At 43.6% G+C, this 13,994-nt stretch overlaps 1 protein-coding gene across 3 annotated transcripts in view; it reads left to right on the top strand.

Moving 5' to 3' along the window:
* LOC129842771 (zinc finger protein 721-like) overlaps positions 1-13,994 on the top strand; it is a 23,456-nt gene extending 9,462 nt beyond the window's left edge. Inside the window, exons 6-19 of one of the 3 annotated variants that reach the window (XM_055911413.1) lie at positions 1,600-1,921; positions 5,089-5,178; positions 5,294-5,389; positions 5,549-5,678; positions 5,911-6,061; positions 6,358-6,854; positions 9,912-10,060; positions 10,118-10,187; positions 10,682-10,847; positions 11,142-11,303; positions 11,381-11,554; positions 11,802-12,168; positions 12,590-12,661; positions 12,762-13,994. In XM_055911413.1, coding sequence (XP_055767388.1) covers positions 1,600-1,921; positions 5,089-5,178; positions 5,294-5,389; positions 5,549-5,678; positions 5,911-6,061; positions 6,358-6,854; positions 9,912-10,060; positions 10,118-10,187; positions 10,682-10,847; positions 11,142-11,303; positions 11,381-11,554; positions 11,802-12,168; positions 12,590-12,661; positions 12,762-13,008 — 2,693 coding nt within the window. In that variant the 3' untranslated portion in view covers positions 13,009-13,994. Of the gene's footprint in view, positions 1-1,599; positions 1,922-5,088; positions 5,179-5,293; positions 5,390-5,548; positions 5,679-5,910; positions 6,062-6,357; positions 6,855-9,911; positions 10,188-10,681; positions 10,848-11,141; positions 11,304-11,380; positions 11,555-11,801; positions 12,169-12,589; positions 12,662-12,761 lie in introns of all 3 variants that reach the window. The other 2 variants (XM_055911411.1, XM_055911410.1) reach the window with 2 other exon arrangements.

Genomic DNA, 13,994 nt, shown 5'->3' with positions numbered 1-13,994 from the left:
CATCAACCTGGATGAAGCCTCTGTACTGACCATCAGGAGATAGATATTCCTCATCAACCTGGATGAAGCCTCTGTGGTGACCATCAGGAGATAGATATTCCTCATCAATCTGAATGAAGCCTCTGTACTGACCATCAGGAGATAGATATTCCTCATCAACCTGGATGAAGCCTCTGTAGTGACCATCAGGAGATATATATTCCTCATCAACCTGGATGAAGCCTCTGTAGTGACCATCAGGAGATAGATATTCCTCATCAACCTGGATGAACCCTCTGTAGTGACCATCAGGAGATAGATATTCCTCATCAACCTGGATGAAGCCTCTGTAGTGACCATCAGGAGATATATATTCCTCATCAACCTGGATAGATATTCCTCATCAACCTGGATAAACCCTCTGTAGTGACCATCAGGAGATAGATATTCCTCATCAACCTGGATAAACCCTCTAGTACTGACCATCAGGAGATAGATATTCCTCATCAACCTGGATGAAGCCTCTGTACTGACCATCAGGAGATATATATTCCTCATCAACCTGGATGAAGCCTCTGTAGTGACCATCAGGAGATAGATATTCCTCATCAACCTGGATGAAGCCTCTGTAGTGACCATCAGGAGATAGATATTCCTCATCAACCTGGATATAGCCTCTGTACTGACCATCAGGAGATAGATATTCCTCATCAACCTGGATAAACCCTCTAGTACTGACCATCAGGAGATAGATATTCCTCATCAACCTGGATGAAGCCTCGATATTATTGTGGGAGCACACCCAGCAGCCAAATATGGCAATTTTCAAGTCAGTGTTACAATACTTTTCTCTACGTTACCAGCTAGGCTATGTCAATGCTACCACTTTTCTCTACGTTACCAGCTAGGCTATGTCAATGCTACCACTTTTCTCTACGTTAATAGCTAGGCTATGTCAATGCTACCACTTTTCTCTCCGTTACCAGCTAGGCTATGTCAATGCTACTACTTTTCTCTACGTTACCAGCTAGGTTATGTCAATGCGCTAGCTCTAGATGTAAAGAAACTAGGCAGATCTCTAAGTTAAGTAACGATAGCAGAACTAACGATTCACAACAGCACTATAATGTTATGTCCTTTCAATATAGAAACATTAGCTGGCGCACAACACTTACTCTGCTGTTATCTGTCTTCTTCGCTGGTTTAGGATGTCTTCTCCAGTTGATCTTCAGGATTACAGTCTCAAGGCTGTTTAACTAGGAACACACACATTTTCCCCTGCATTCGAGGGGGCGGGGCAAGCAGAGAGGACCTCGCTCCTCTCTGAAGCTCGTTCTAGTTTTTAAAGAAACGTGGTTACCCCCAAATATGCCACTGATGGTAAAATCCGGATACAACAAAGAATACCTAGCTTTTGATCTACAGTCCTGGACAACAATGTTGAGGTCAAATATGGCCATAGAGTTCCTTTTTATTTTAAGTCCAAAAATGGATGTAGCAACTGCAGATGCTAGCTTTTTATTTTTATTTCTCATTATCCTTTGACCTTCAGCTCTCATGTTAAGTTAGTTAGTTATGCTTTAGTATATTTAACCCAAACTATTGTCCTCATCCACACAGGAGACATTTCTAACAACCACCACTCTGAGACTACTGAGGAGAGTCTCCCTGCAGCCGTAGAGCATAAACAGCAACACCATAAACAGCATCACAGCTGTCACAGAAGAGCCCACCCCTGCCCTGTGTGTGGAAAGGAGTTTCCCATTGCATACAAGCTACAAGTCCATATGAGAATCCACACTGGAGAGAAGCCTTACTCCTGCTCTGTGTGTGGGAAGAGCTTCGCCCAGAAGGGGAGCCTGACGCTCCACCAGATTGTTCACACCGGAGAGAAACCTTACTCCTGCCCCGACTGCGGGAACACCTTCTCCCAGATGATCAGGTGTGTTGTTGTTATCAGCGTAGACCAGTGTCGTATTAATTAGTGCACAAACGTTTTGCAAAGGAAAGCGAAAACAAGCGTTTCTTATTGAACGACTACAGGTCATCCCTTCTCTGTTACGGCCGTGTGCATCCTTTTGGTTCCTAGTGAATACAACCCCGGTCCGTCCTTTTTCGCCTTTCTAGCTCAGAGGTTCCGCTAGCGGAACACCCACACCATTCCACTGAAAAGGCAGCGCGAGAAATTCAAAAATATTTTTTTTGAAATATTTAACTTTCACACATTAACAAGTCCAATACAGCAAATGAAAGATAAACATCTTGTTAACCTTTTACGGGGGCAGCCCGACACCGGTACACTTATGACAACATCCAGCTCAAAGTGCAGGGCGCGAAATTCAAAATCTATTTTTTTTAAATATTTAACTTTCACTCATTAACGTCCAAGACACCAGATGAAAGGTGCACATCTTGTGAATCAAGCCAACATGTCCGATTTTTAAAATGTTTTACAGGGAAGACAAAATATGTAAATCTATTAGCTAACCACGTTAGCAAAAGACACAACTTTTCTAACTCCATCAGTTTCTTACTCCATCAGGTGCTATCACAAATTCGACCAAATAAAGATATAAATAGCCACTAACCAAGAAACAAATTCATCAGATGACAGTCTGATAACATATTTATTGTATAGCATATGTTTTGTTAGAAAAATTTGCATATTTCATGTATAAACCATAGTTTACATTTCAGCTACAATCCGAAATTGCACCGAAAGCAGCCATAATATTTACAGACACCAACGTCAAATAGCTAATTACTCATCATAAAACATTTCTGAAAAATACATAGTCTGCAGCAATTGAAAGACAGGCATCTTGTGATTCCAAACAATATTTCCGATTTATTAAATGTTTTACAGCGCAAACAAAATGTATCGCTATATTAGCGTAGCTACAATAGACAGAAATAATTGGGCGCCCACGGCCAGTTCACATGCACGACAGATATATGAAATAACATCATAAAATGGGTCTTACTTTTGCTGATCTTTCATCAGAATGTTGAAGAACGTGTACTCTGTCCAGATGAGTCGTTGTTTCGATTCAGAATGGCAAATGTCCCTCTTCAATTAGCATTGGCGCTAGCCGAGTGGCATAAATTTCTCCAACGTAAACACAGTCAGAGGACGGAACACGGCAAAACTCCCGAATAAAGTTTCAATAATCTGATTAAATTATATTGAAAAAACATACATTACGATGATATGGTCACATGTATCAAAAAAAATTAGAGCCGGAGACGTTAGCCGTTCGTTACCAAGGCAAAACAGAAGTCAATCCCACTTCCTTCAGAGTACCGGAAGTGGACAGTCACGTCAAAGAAATAGTTTTTTTTCCACCACAGACCAAGAGGAGCAAAAAAAATTCTTCTCTGACATCCTCTTTACACCAATAGGAAGGCGTATAGAGTGTCAGCAGACTCCTAAGTGTTAAGACCATGTATAGGCATCAAGTTGAAAAGAGCATCGATTTCTGACATTTCACTTCCTGGTCAGGAAAAGTGCTGCAGAAGGACTTCTGTTTCACTCAGAGAAATAATTCCAACTCTTTTAGAAACTAGAAAGTGTTTTCTATCCAAAAATAATAATAATATTCATATTGTACGAGCAAGATTTGAGTAGGAGGCCATTTGAAATGGGCACGATTTCACTGGCTACTCAACACTTTGCCTTGCAGCCATATTAATCTACCCATGGTGTCCGATTTCAAAAATGATTTACAGTGAAAGCACAACATATGATTATGTTAGGTCAGAGCCAAGTCACAAACACACACAGCCATTTTTTCAGCCAACAATAGGAGTTAGAAAAAGCAGAAATATAGTTACAATGAATCACTAACCTTTGATTATCTTCATCAGATGACAGTCATAGGACATCATGTTATACATGTATTGTGTGTTTTGTTCGATAATGTGCATATATATATAAAACAAATCTCAGTTTACATTGGCGCGTTACGTGCAGTAATGTTTTGATTCCAAAACATCCGGTGATTTTGCAGAAATACTCATAATAAACATTGATAAAAGATGCAAGTGTTATTCACAGAATTAAAGATAAACTTATCCTCTATGCAACCGTTGTGTCAGATTTCCCCCAAAAAATTACGGAAAAAGAATAATCTGAGACCGGCGCTCAGAGCACAATCTAGCCAAAGAAATAGCCGCAATTTTGGCGTCAACAGAAGCTAGAAAAACACTATAAATATTCACTTACCTTCGAATAACTTAATCAGAAGGCACTCCCAGGATTCCCAGTTCGACAATAAATGACTGATTTGTTCCATAAAGCCCATCATTTAGCCACTTGTTGTTAGCATGTTCCGCCCAGTAATCCATTTTCATGACACACGAGCAATCCCTTCAGACAAAAACTCAAAAAGTTCCGTTACATGTCGTAGAAACAAGTCAAATGATGTATGCAATCCATATTTAGGATGTTTTTAACATTAATCATCAATAAGGATCCAACCGGAGAATTTCATTGTCTGAAGAAAGAGCATTAGAACGAGAGCACTCTCTCTCGTGAGCGCGCACAATAAGACCAAGAATTTCTGCAGACCACTCAGTAAAATAGCTCCTATGAGCCCCTCCTTTATAGTAGAATCATATAACCAGAATCTAAAGACGGTGACATCTAGTGGAAGCCCTAGGAAGTGTTTGCTCATCCATAACTAAAAGGGATATCATTTGGCACTGTTTTGAAAATCGAGTTCTCACTTCCTGTTTGGATTTCTTCTCAGGTTTTTGTCTGCCATATGAGTTTTGTTATACTTACAGACATAATTCAAACAGTTTTAGAAACTTCAGAGTGGTTTCTATCCAATAGTAATAATAATATGGATGTATTACCATCTGGGACATAGTAGGAGGAAATTCAGTTTGGGCACGCAATTCGTCCAAAGTGAAAATGCTGCCCCCTGTCCCGAAGAAGTTTTAAGTATATATATATGTATATATATATGTATGTGTATTTAGTTTGGCATATGCCATTTGCATGCTCATGGAGTTCATTGGTTCGTTTTGACTCGCTGCTATGTGGGTGTAATAAAACTTGAACTACATATAACTAACTTGTAACTTATCTTTATAATTGATCAGCCTGAAGAGACACCAACTGCTGCACACGGGAGAGAGACCGTACCGCTGCTCCGAGTGTGGGAGAAGCTACACCCAGCAGAGAAACCTGAGGTATAAACTATGCTTTTTATTTATCAATTCTAAGGTTTATAGGGTCATTTCAAGTAGTCAGAAGTGTTTTTTTATTTAAATTTAAAAAAATTAATCTATTTTGATCTTATCTTAGGGCCCACCAGCTGAAGCACACAGCAGAGAGACTTCACCGCTGCTCTGTGTGTGGGAAGAGCTTCTTCACACCCTCAGGACTCAGGGATCACCAGAGGTTAGTATGGACTTGAATCGATGATTTCACTATTTTTGTAATCTCTTTTATTTGATGTTCCTTTATTAATCTCTTTCTGTTGTTTTTTTGATCTCCTAAATTTCATTGTTAAGCGTTGTGATTTTAAATACACGTTAAATAAAGTTTGATTTGATTCAGGTCTCACACAGGAGAGAAACCATTCCTCTGCTCTGTGTGTGGGAAGAGCTTCTCACGGCCTGGTCTCCTGAGAGAACACCAGCAGACTCACACAGGAGATGGTGGACAGGTGGAGCGAAACCGCAGCAAGGTGTGAGACAATTATAGCTACGTCCCAAATCGCAATAGCCTGGGCCTTGGGAATAGGAAATAGGGAATAGGGTTCCATTTAAATTATGACTGACAGTGCTTCAAGTGTTTCAAGAGGAGACGTCAATATTCTGTCATCTAGGGAACCTTCATAGGTAGTTAGGGCCAAGAGCTTTGTTATTCCTATCTTGTTTAAAAAAATATATATATATTTAATTAAATTTCCATTCTAGGACCCTGGTGACCGATCGAGCCCCAAACCCAAAGAGTCGCTTGGTAAAATTCTGGGACTGAAAAAGGGGACGGAGGCGAGAGAAGAGGATGAGGAACTTGGTGGTTTGATTAATTCCGACGGAGAGGAAATTGGTCACGATTCTCTTTCTAGTAAGAGGCAGAATGATGACGATTTTTGATTGAGCTCTTCATTGTTGAAGGATGCGTCCCAAAAATGGCACCCAATTCCCTACATAGCACTACTTCTGACCAGAGCCCTTTAGGGAATAGGGTGCCATTTGGGACACAGCCTGTGTGTGTTAGTTAGTCGGTCAGCTAGTGTTAGCATAACGGCTAAGTATTTGTTTAACCTGCTCTACACTTTTGCCCATAGGGCTCTATGTCGGGGATAGGGAGTCATTTGGGGACGCAGATCCATTGTTTAACCTCTCCACTTCTCCACACAGGAAAAAGCCCTGTCCCAGTCTTTGTTAGCGGTGAGATTCCCTCGACATCAGCAGAACCTGAACAACACCAACAAATCCAGGAGAAACGATGCAGAACCAAGAAGCCTCACCTCTGCTCGGTGTGTGGAAAGGAGTTCCCTAAACCATCGAAGCTAGTTGCACATCTCCGCACACACAGTGGAGAGAAACCCTTCCGCTGCTCCGTGTGCGGTAGAGGTTTCTCCACAGGGGGTATCACCCTACAGAGACACCTTCTGACACACACAGGGGAGAAACCTTACCACTGCTCTGTCTGTGGGAAGAGGTTCATCCAGCGAGGGAATCTGTTAAAACACCAGAAGGTACACACCGGAGAGAAACCTTACTCCTGCTCCGTGTGTGGACGGAGTTTCCCTCGATTTGAGCGTCTGAAGGACCACCAGCGGACACATACAGGAGAGAAACCTCAATCTTGCGATGTCTGTGGGATGAGGTTCTCCTACGCGTCCTCCCTCAAGGTCCTTTACCCATTACTACCACACTTCCCTACATTGTTTTTTTTATCACTCAAATCTCATTTTATTTGTCACATGCTTTGTAAACAACAGGTGTAGACAACAGGTGTAGACTAGATACACAATGAGTAACGATAACTTGGCTATATAAGCACAATGAGTAACGATAACTTGGCCAGTACCGAGTCCATGTGCAGGGTTACGAGGTAATTGAGGTAGATATGTACATGTAACTAGGAATAAAGAGTAACAAACTATTTATTAGTCTTATGTCTTGGGGGGGGTAGAAGCTGTTCAAGGTCCTGTTGGTTCCTGGTGCATCGGTACCGCTTGCCGTGCATTAGCACAGAGAGCAGGCTTTCTGCCTGGTATAGAGGTCCTGGATGGCTGGGAGCTTGGCCCCAGTGATGTACTGGGCTGTACGCGCTACCCTCTGTAGTGCCTTGCAGTCAGATGCCAAGCAGTTGCCATACCAGGCAGTGATGCACCCAGTCAGGATACTCTCGATGGTGCAGCTGTAAAACCTTTTTGAGGATCTGAGGACCCATTCCAAATCTTCTCAGCCTCCTGAGGGGGGAGAGGCGTTGTCGTGCCCTCTTCACGAATGTGTTCTGTGTTTGGACCATGATAGAGCCTAAGTGATGTGGACACCGAGGAACTTGAAGCTCTCAACCTGCTCCACTACAGCTCCATAGATTGTGAATGGGGGAATGTTCAGCCTTCCGTTTACTTTAGTCCACTGTCAGCGCCTTTGTCATGCTGACATTGAGGGAGAGGTTGTGGTCCTGGCACCACACTGCCAGGTCTCTGACCTCCTCCCTATAGGCTGTCTCATTGTCGTCGGTGATCAGGCCTACCACCGTCGTGTTGTCAGCAAACTTAATGATGGTGTTGGAATTGTGCACGGCCAAGCAGTCGTGGGTGAACAGGGAATACAGGAGGGGACTGAGCACACACCCCTGAGGGGCCCCCGTGTATATATATATATATATACGTATGTATATATTACAGACTGGCTCAGGGAGAGATTGCAAATGTAAGTGAAGACACTTGCCAGCTGGTCAGCGCATGCTCTGAGTATGCATCCTGGTAATCTGTCTGGCCCTGTGGGCATAGTGAATATTAACCTGTTTAATGGTCTTACTCACATCGGCTACAGAGAGTGTGATCACAGAGTCGTCCTGAACAGCCGGTGCTCTCATGCAAGGTTCACTGTTGCTTGCCTTGAAGTGAGCATAGAAAGCATTTAGCTCGTCTGGTAGGCTGGCGTCACTGGGTAGCTCTCGGCTGTGCTTCCCTTTGTAATCTGTGATAGTTTGCAAGCCCTGCCACATCCGTTGTGTGTCAGAGCCAATGTATGAGGATTCGATCTTAGTCCTGTATTGGCGCTTTGCCTGTTTGAGGGTTCATCGGAGGGCGTAGCAAAATTTCTTATAAGCTTCCGGATTAGAGTCCCGCTCCTTGAAAGCGACAGCTCTACCCTTTAGCTCAGTGGGGATGTTGCCTGTAATCACTGGCAGCAGAGAACTGGAAGGAAAGGCGGCCAAATGAGGTGTTGGCTTTGGGGATGATCAGTGAGATATACCTGCTGGAACGTGTGCTACGGGTGGGTGTTGTAATCGTGACCAGTGAACTGAGATAAAGCGGAGCTTTACCTAGCATAGACCTATAGATGACCTGGAGCCAGTGGGTCTGGCGACGAGTATGTAGCGAGGGCCAGCCGACTAGAGCATACAGGTCGCAGTGGTGGGTGGTATAAGGTGATTTGGTAACAAAACGGATGGCACTGTGATAGACTGCATCCAGTTTGCCGAGTAGAGTGTTGGAAGCTATTTTGTAGATGACATCGCCGAAGTCGAGGATCGGTAGGATAGTCAGTTTTACTAGGGTAAGTTTGGCGGCGTGAGTGAAGGAGGCTTTGTTGCGAAATAGAAAGTTGATTCTAGATTTCATTTTGGATTGGAGATGTTTAATATGAGTCTGGAAGGAGAGTTTACAGTCTAGCCAGACACCTAGGTATTTATAGTTGTCCACATATTCTAGTTCGGAACCATCCAGGGCGGTGATGCTAGTCGGGCGGGCGGGTGCGGGCAGGGAATGGTTGGAAAGCATGCATTTGGTTTTACTAGCGTTTAAGAGCAGTTGGAGGCCACGGAAGGCGTGTTATATGGCATTGAAGCTCGTTTGGAGGTTAGTTAGCACAGTGTCCAAGGAAGGGCCAGAAGTATACAGAATAGTGTCGTCTGCGTATTCATGAAGCCGGTGACTGATGTGGTAAACTCCTCAATCCTGGAACATATTCCAGTCTGTGCTGAAGAGAAACAGTCCTGTAGCTTAGCATCCACTTCATCGGACCACTTCCGTATTGAGCGAATCACTGGTACTTCCGGTTTGAGTTTTTGCTTGTAAGCAGGAATCAGGAGGATAGAGTTCTAGTCAGATTTGCCAAATGGAGGGCAAGGGAGATATTTGTATGCGTTTCTGTGTGTGGAGTAAAGGTGATGGTAGAAATGAGGTTAAACAGATTTGAGTTTCCCTGCATTTAAAGTCACCGGCAACTAGGAGCGCCGCCTCTGGATGAGCATTTTCGTTTTCTTGTTTATGGCCCTATATTGGTAAATAGTGTGGTCTACAGCTTATCATGAGGTTTTCTAACTCGGGCGAGCAGAACCTTAATTTTAGAGATCGAGCAAACAGCTGTTGTTAAGAAACACACACCTCCCCCTTTGAGCTTACCTGACGCTGCCGTTCTGTCCTGCTGATGCATAGAAAAAACAGCTTGATAATCCATATCTTTGTTCAGCCACGACTCAAACATCGATATTCCAGTTCTTCAGGTCCCGTTGATATGATAGTCTCGAAATGGAGCTCATCCAGTTTGTTCTCAAGTGATTACACGTTCGCCAATAGAACGGAGGGTAGAGGCGGATTATGTCAACCGACGTAGTTCACTAGTTATCTCCACATTCCCTTTTCCCTACATTCTTTCTATCCCTTTAATGATGTGAAGTGAGTTGTGACCCGTCTAATATGCGTTTGAATTAAATTCTGACTTGCCAGGTCCATCGCAGAATGCACACCGGGGAGAGACCTTACCAGTGCTCTGTCTGTGGGGAGAGCTTCAACTCAACAGCAAACCTGAGGAAACACAAACAGTCCCACACTGGAGATAATGGGTCTGCTAACATGAAGAGGGGTCGGCTCCTGAGGTCGTCCCACACTGGAGATAATGGGTCTGCTACCATGAAGAGGGGTCGGCTCCTGAGGTCGTCCCACACTGGAGAGGGGTCTGCTGCTGTTACTGGAGGATTTCAGACTGCTAGAGGTGACGCTCAGGTAAATCATCAGACTATACCTGTGGACTATTCTAACCAGATGGGGGAATAGGACGTCACTGACAGGATTAATTTATTGATTTTTGGCTACAACATTTGTACAGTTTAAAAGTACAAAGAAATGACAGAGGATAAAGCATTTTATAAACTGGGTGTTTTGAGCCCTGAATGCTGATTGGCTGACAGCCGTGGTATATCAGACCGTATACCACGAGTATGACAAAGCAGTACATTTTTCTGCTCTAATTACGTTGGTAACCAGTTTTATAATAGCAATAAGGCAGCTTAGAGGTTTGTGGTCTATGGCCAGTATACCGCGGCTAAGGGCTGTATCCAGGCACTCCACGTTGCGTTGTGCCTAAGAACAGCCCTTAGCCGTGGTATATTGGCCATACACCACACCGCCTCGTGCCTTATTGCTTAAAAATACACGTATTTCATCAGAGTATCACAGTCTCTTAACTCAACATACTGTCTGACTCCTCTGCCATTTAGGGAACCGTCGTCAAAGATAAACGCTCTCTTGGTCCTGACCAAGGCAACGGTGAAGGCTGCAGTCAAACATCTACCTCATATATCCATAGTAACGAAGAGGAGGAGGAGGAGGAAGTGGGTGGTTTGATCAATTCCGAAGGAGAAGAAGTTAATTGGGATTACCTCAGTAAGTAAAAGATTATTGGTGATGTACAGGCTGAATCCTACATAGTGAACTAGATGGTGGTTGATGTACAGGCTGAATCCTACATAGTGAACTAGATGGTGGTTGATGTACAGGCTGAATCCTACATAGTGAACTAGATGGTTGTTGATGTACAGGCTGAATCCTACATAGTGAACCAGATGGTTGTTGATGTACAGGCTGAATCCTACATAGTGAACTAGATGGTTGGTGATGTACAGGCTGAATCCTACATAGTGAACTAGATGGTGGTTGATGTATTGGCTGAATCATCAGGTCCTGGATCTACAGCATTGCAGGGCCCGAAGTCAGTTTCTGAAAAGTTTGAGAACCAAGTTGAAGATGAAGAAGAAGATGGTGATGATGTGGAAGAAGAGAGAATTGGTGGTCTGATCAATTCAGACGGAGAAGAAATTGGTTGGGATCGTCATCGTATCAGTAAGTGATAGAATGTTGACAGTTAGAATGTTGATGATTCACTCGTTATCTAACCCCCTTCTGTTTCCTCAACACAGGACAGAGTGTCAGCCGTCCTTCTGACAGCGTGGAGAGTCCCTCCGCATCAGGAGAACCTGAACAACACCAGGAGAATCACAACAACACCAAGACCAAGTCTCACCACTGCTTTAGATGTGGGAAAGACTTTGCCAACATCTCTAACCTTCGGCGACACCAGAAGAGACACTCAGGTTGTTGTCTCCACTGAGTGCCTCTTAAATGATCAGTTCTAATATGGAATTCCACATGACGTTCTTTGATTCCTTTTCATTGATAAGTCGTTGTGACCCATGTAGAATTCGCTTTGTTCCAAATGGCACCCTATTCCCTTTGCAGTGTGCTACTTTTGACCAAAGCCCTATGGGCTCTAGTGAACCACCAAGGGAATAGGGTGTCAATTGGGACACTGACCTAAATACTGTAAATCTGACTTGACAGAAGAGAATTCCGAACACAGATCCGACAGCGAAGCCAGGAAGTCCCACTGCTGCCCAGAATGTGGAAGAGACTGTAAGAAGCTATCAGCTCTACATAAACACATGAAGATCCACACAGGAGAGAAGCCGTACCCTTGCTCCGTGTGTGGGAAACAGTTCCGTGAAAGAACAGCCCTCCGAGACCACCAGAAAGTGCACACGAGAGAAAAACCTTACCCTTGCCCCGACTGTGGGAAGAGGTTCGCTCACTCAGGAGCTATGAAGAGACACCTGCTGACGCACACCGGAGAAAAACCTTACTCCTGCTCTGTGTGCGGGAGGAGCTACACCCAGATAGGGCGACTGAGAGAACACGAGCGAACACACAGGTTGGTTCTATGTTAAGTTTAGATGTTCTACTGTTTAGTCTTTGCTGGCTCCTTTTTAGTCTGCCTATCTTGTAGTATTAGTCACACACATATTTGAGGGCTTTTTTTAAAAAGCATTTCTACCGCTGTTGCTGATGCACATCAGATCTGGGCCACAAAACTTCTCAGAGTAGAAGTGCTGATCTAGGACCTGTCCATATAATCTTATTCATTATGATCTAAAAGGCTAAACTGATCCTAGATCAGTACTCCTACTCTGAGAGGTGTTGTGAATACGGGCCCAGCTCGTTTGTCAAATAATTGGGCAAAAGATCAGAATTAGGCTGCCTGTGTAAACGTAACCTTTGTGATTTCTGCGTGTAATAAAAAGTGGTCTACACATAAAATGCATTTATTATTATTATTATTATTATTATTACAGCGAGGAGAAACACGACTGTTCCATCTGTTGGAGGAGCTTCTCCAAAGCTACGGCCCTCGTCGCTCACTTCAGGTAAAGTACTTTGGGACAACAACTGATGTTTAAACGGGCTTTATTAAATACATTTGTGATACACTGATTAATTCATGAATTTATGTTTTGATTGATTCAGGACCCACACTGGAGAGAGACCCTACAGCTGTGAGGAGTGTGGGAAGAGCTACGTACGAACCCAGAACCTCCGAGCCCATCAGAGGAAAAGTCACAGCAGCTCACTACCAAACCCTGGGACTGGGACAGTGGAAGAACTGGCTGCAGGGGTGAAGAGTGAAGAGGATTCTGTTAGTATCAGTGATGAAGAGGAGAAGGAGTTGATGCTAGCAGGGTGGAGGAAAACGACGACTAGCCTTACGCATTAGGACAGATTCCTCTTTGTGCGGACCATCTCTAGACACCGAATGAATACAATGGACCAAAACAAGGACCAGCCGTCCACATAGGATTTTCTGCATCAAAAATGGTACTCTATTCCCTAAATACCAGGTCCTGGTCAAAACTAGTGCACTACATAGGGAATAGGGTGACATTTGGGATGCAGTTAGTCTTTGTGGTGATGATCTGTAGACAAAGAACCAATAGAATGGACTGTAGTTCTAAATTCCACCATAGGAGGGCAGCAAAGTCGGACGAAAATGATTAGTGTTGAGAAATTGAGTTTGATCTAAAACATACACTGCATGACTAAAAGTATGTGGACACCTGCTCATCTAACATCTCATTCCAAAATCATTCTCATTAATATGGAGTCGGTCCCAATTTTGCTGCTATAACAGCCTCCACCTCTTCTGGGAAGGCTTTCCACTAGATGTTGGAACATTGCTGCGGGGACTTGCTTCCATTCAGCCACAAGTGCATTAGTGAGGTCGGGTACTGATGTTGGGCGATTAGCCTGGCTCGCAGTCATCGTTCCAATTCATCCCAAAGGTGTTCGATGGGGTTGAGGTCAGGGCTCTGTGCAGGACAGTCAAGTTCTTCCACACTGGTCTGAACAAACCATTTCTGTATGTGTAGCGTGGTTCGTTCTGCGTTGTGTAATTCTTAATGAAGACGCTGCCACAACTGATGGTCTGCTCGTTGAAATCTTTTTATTTGCCCTGCACACGAAGAGACAACACACACGTTACCCTTGGTGCAGTCACAGCTATCCGGCACCTTGCTAGCCGAGTGTCAGGCAAAAGAGAATGATAAAGTGGTATGGGGATACAGATAACCCGCGATGGGCCAGACCAAAATATACAAAACTTTTACAATCACTTGTATGTACAATATTGGTATGAAAAAGTGTTTGTACACCAAATAAAAACATTAGCTATGCAGCTGTAATTAAATAAAAAAATACACTGAA

Source organism: Salvelinus fontinalis, unplaced genomic scaffold (genome assembly GCF_029448725.1).
Source record: "Salvelinus fontinalis isolate EN_2023a unplaced genomic scaffold, ASM2944872v1 scaffold_0065, whole genome shotgun sequence".
NCBI lineage: Eukaryota > Metazoa > Chordata > Actinopteri > Salmoniformes > Salmonidae > Salvelinus > Salvelinus fontinalis.
This window is presented reverse-complemented; position numbering and strand designations above follow the sequence as displayed.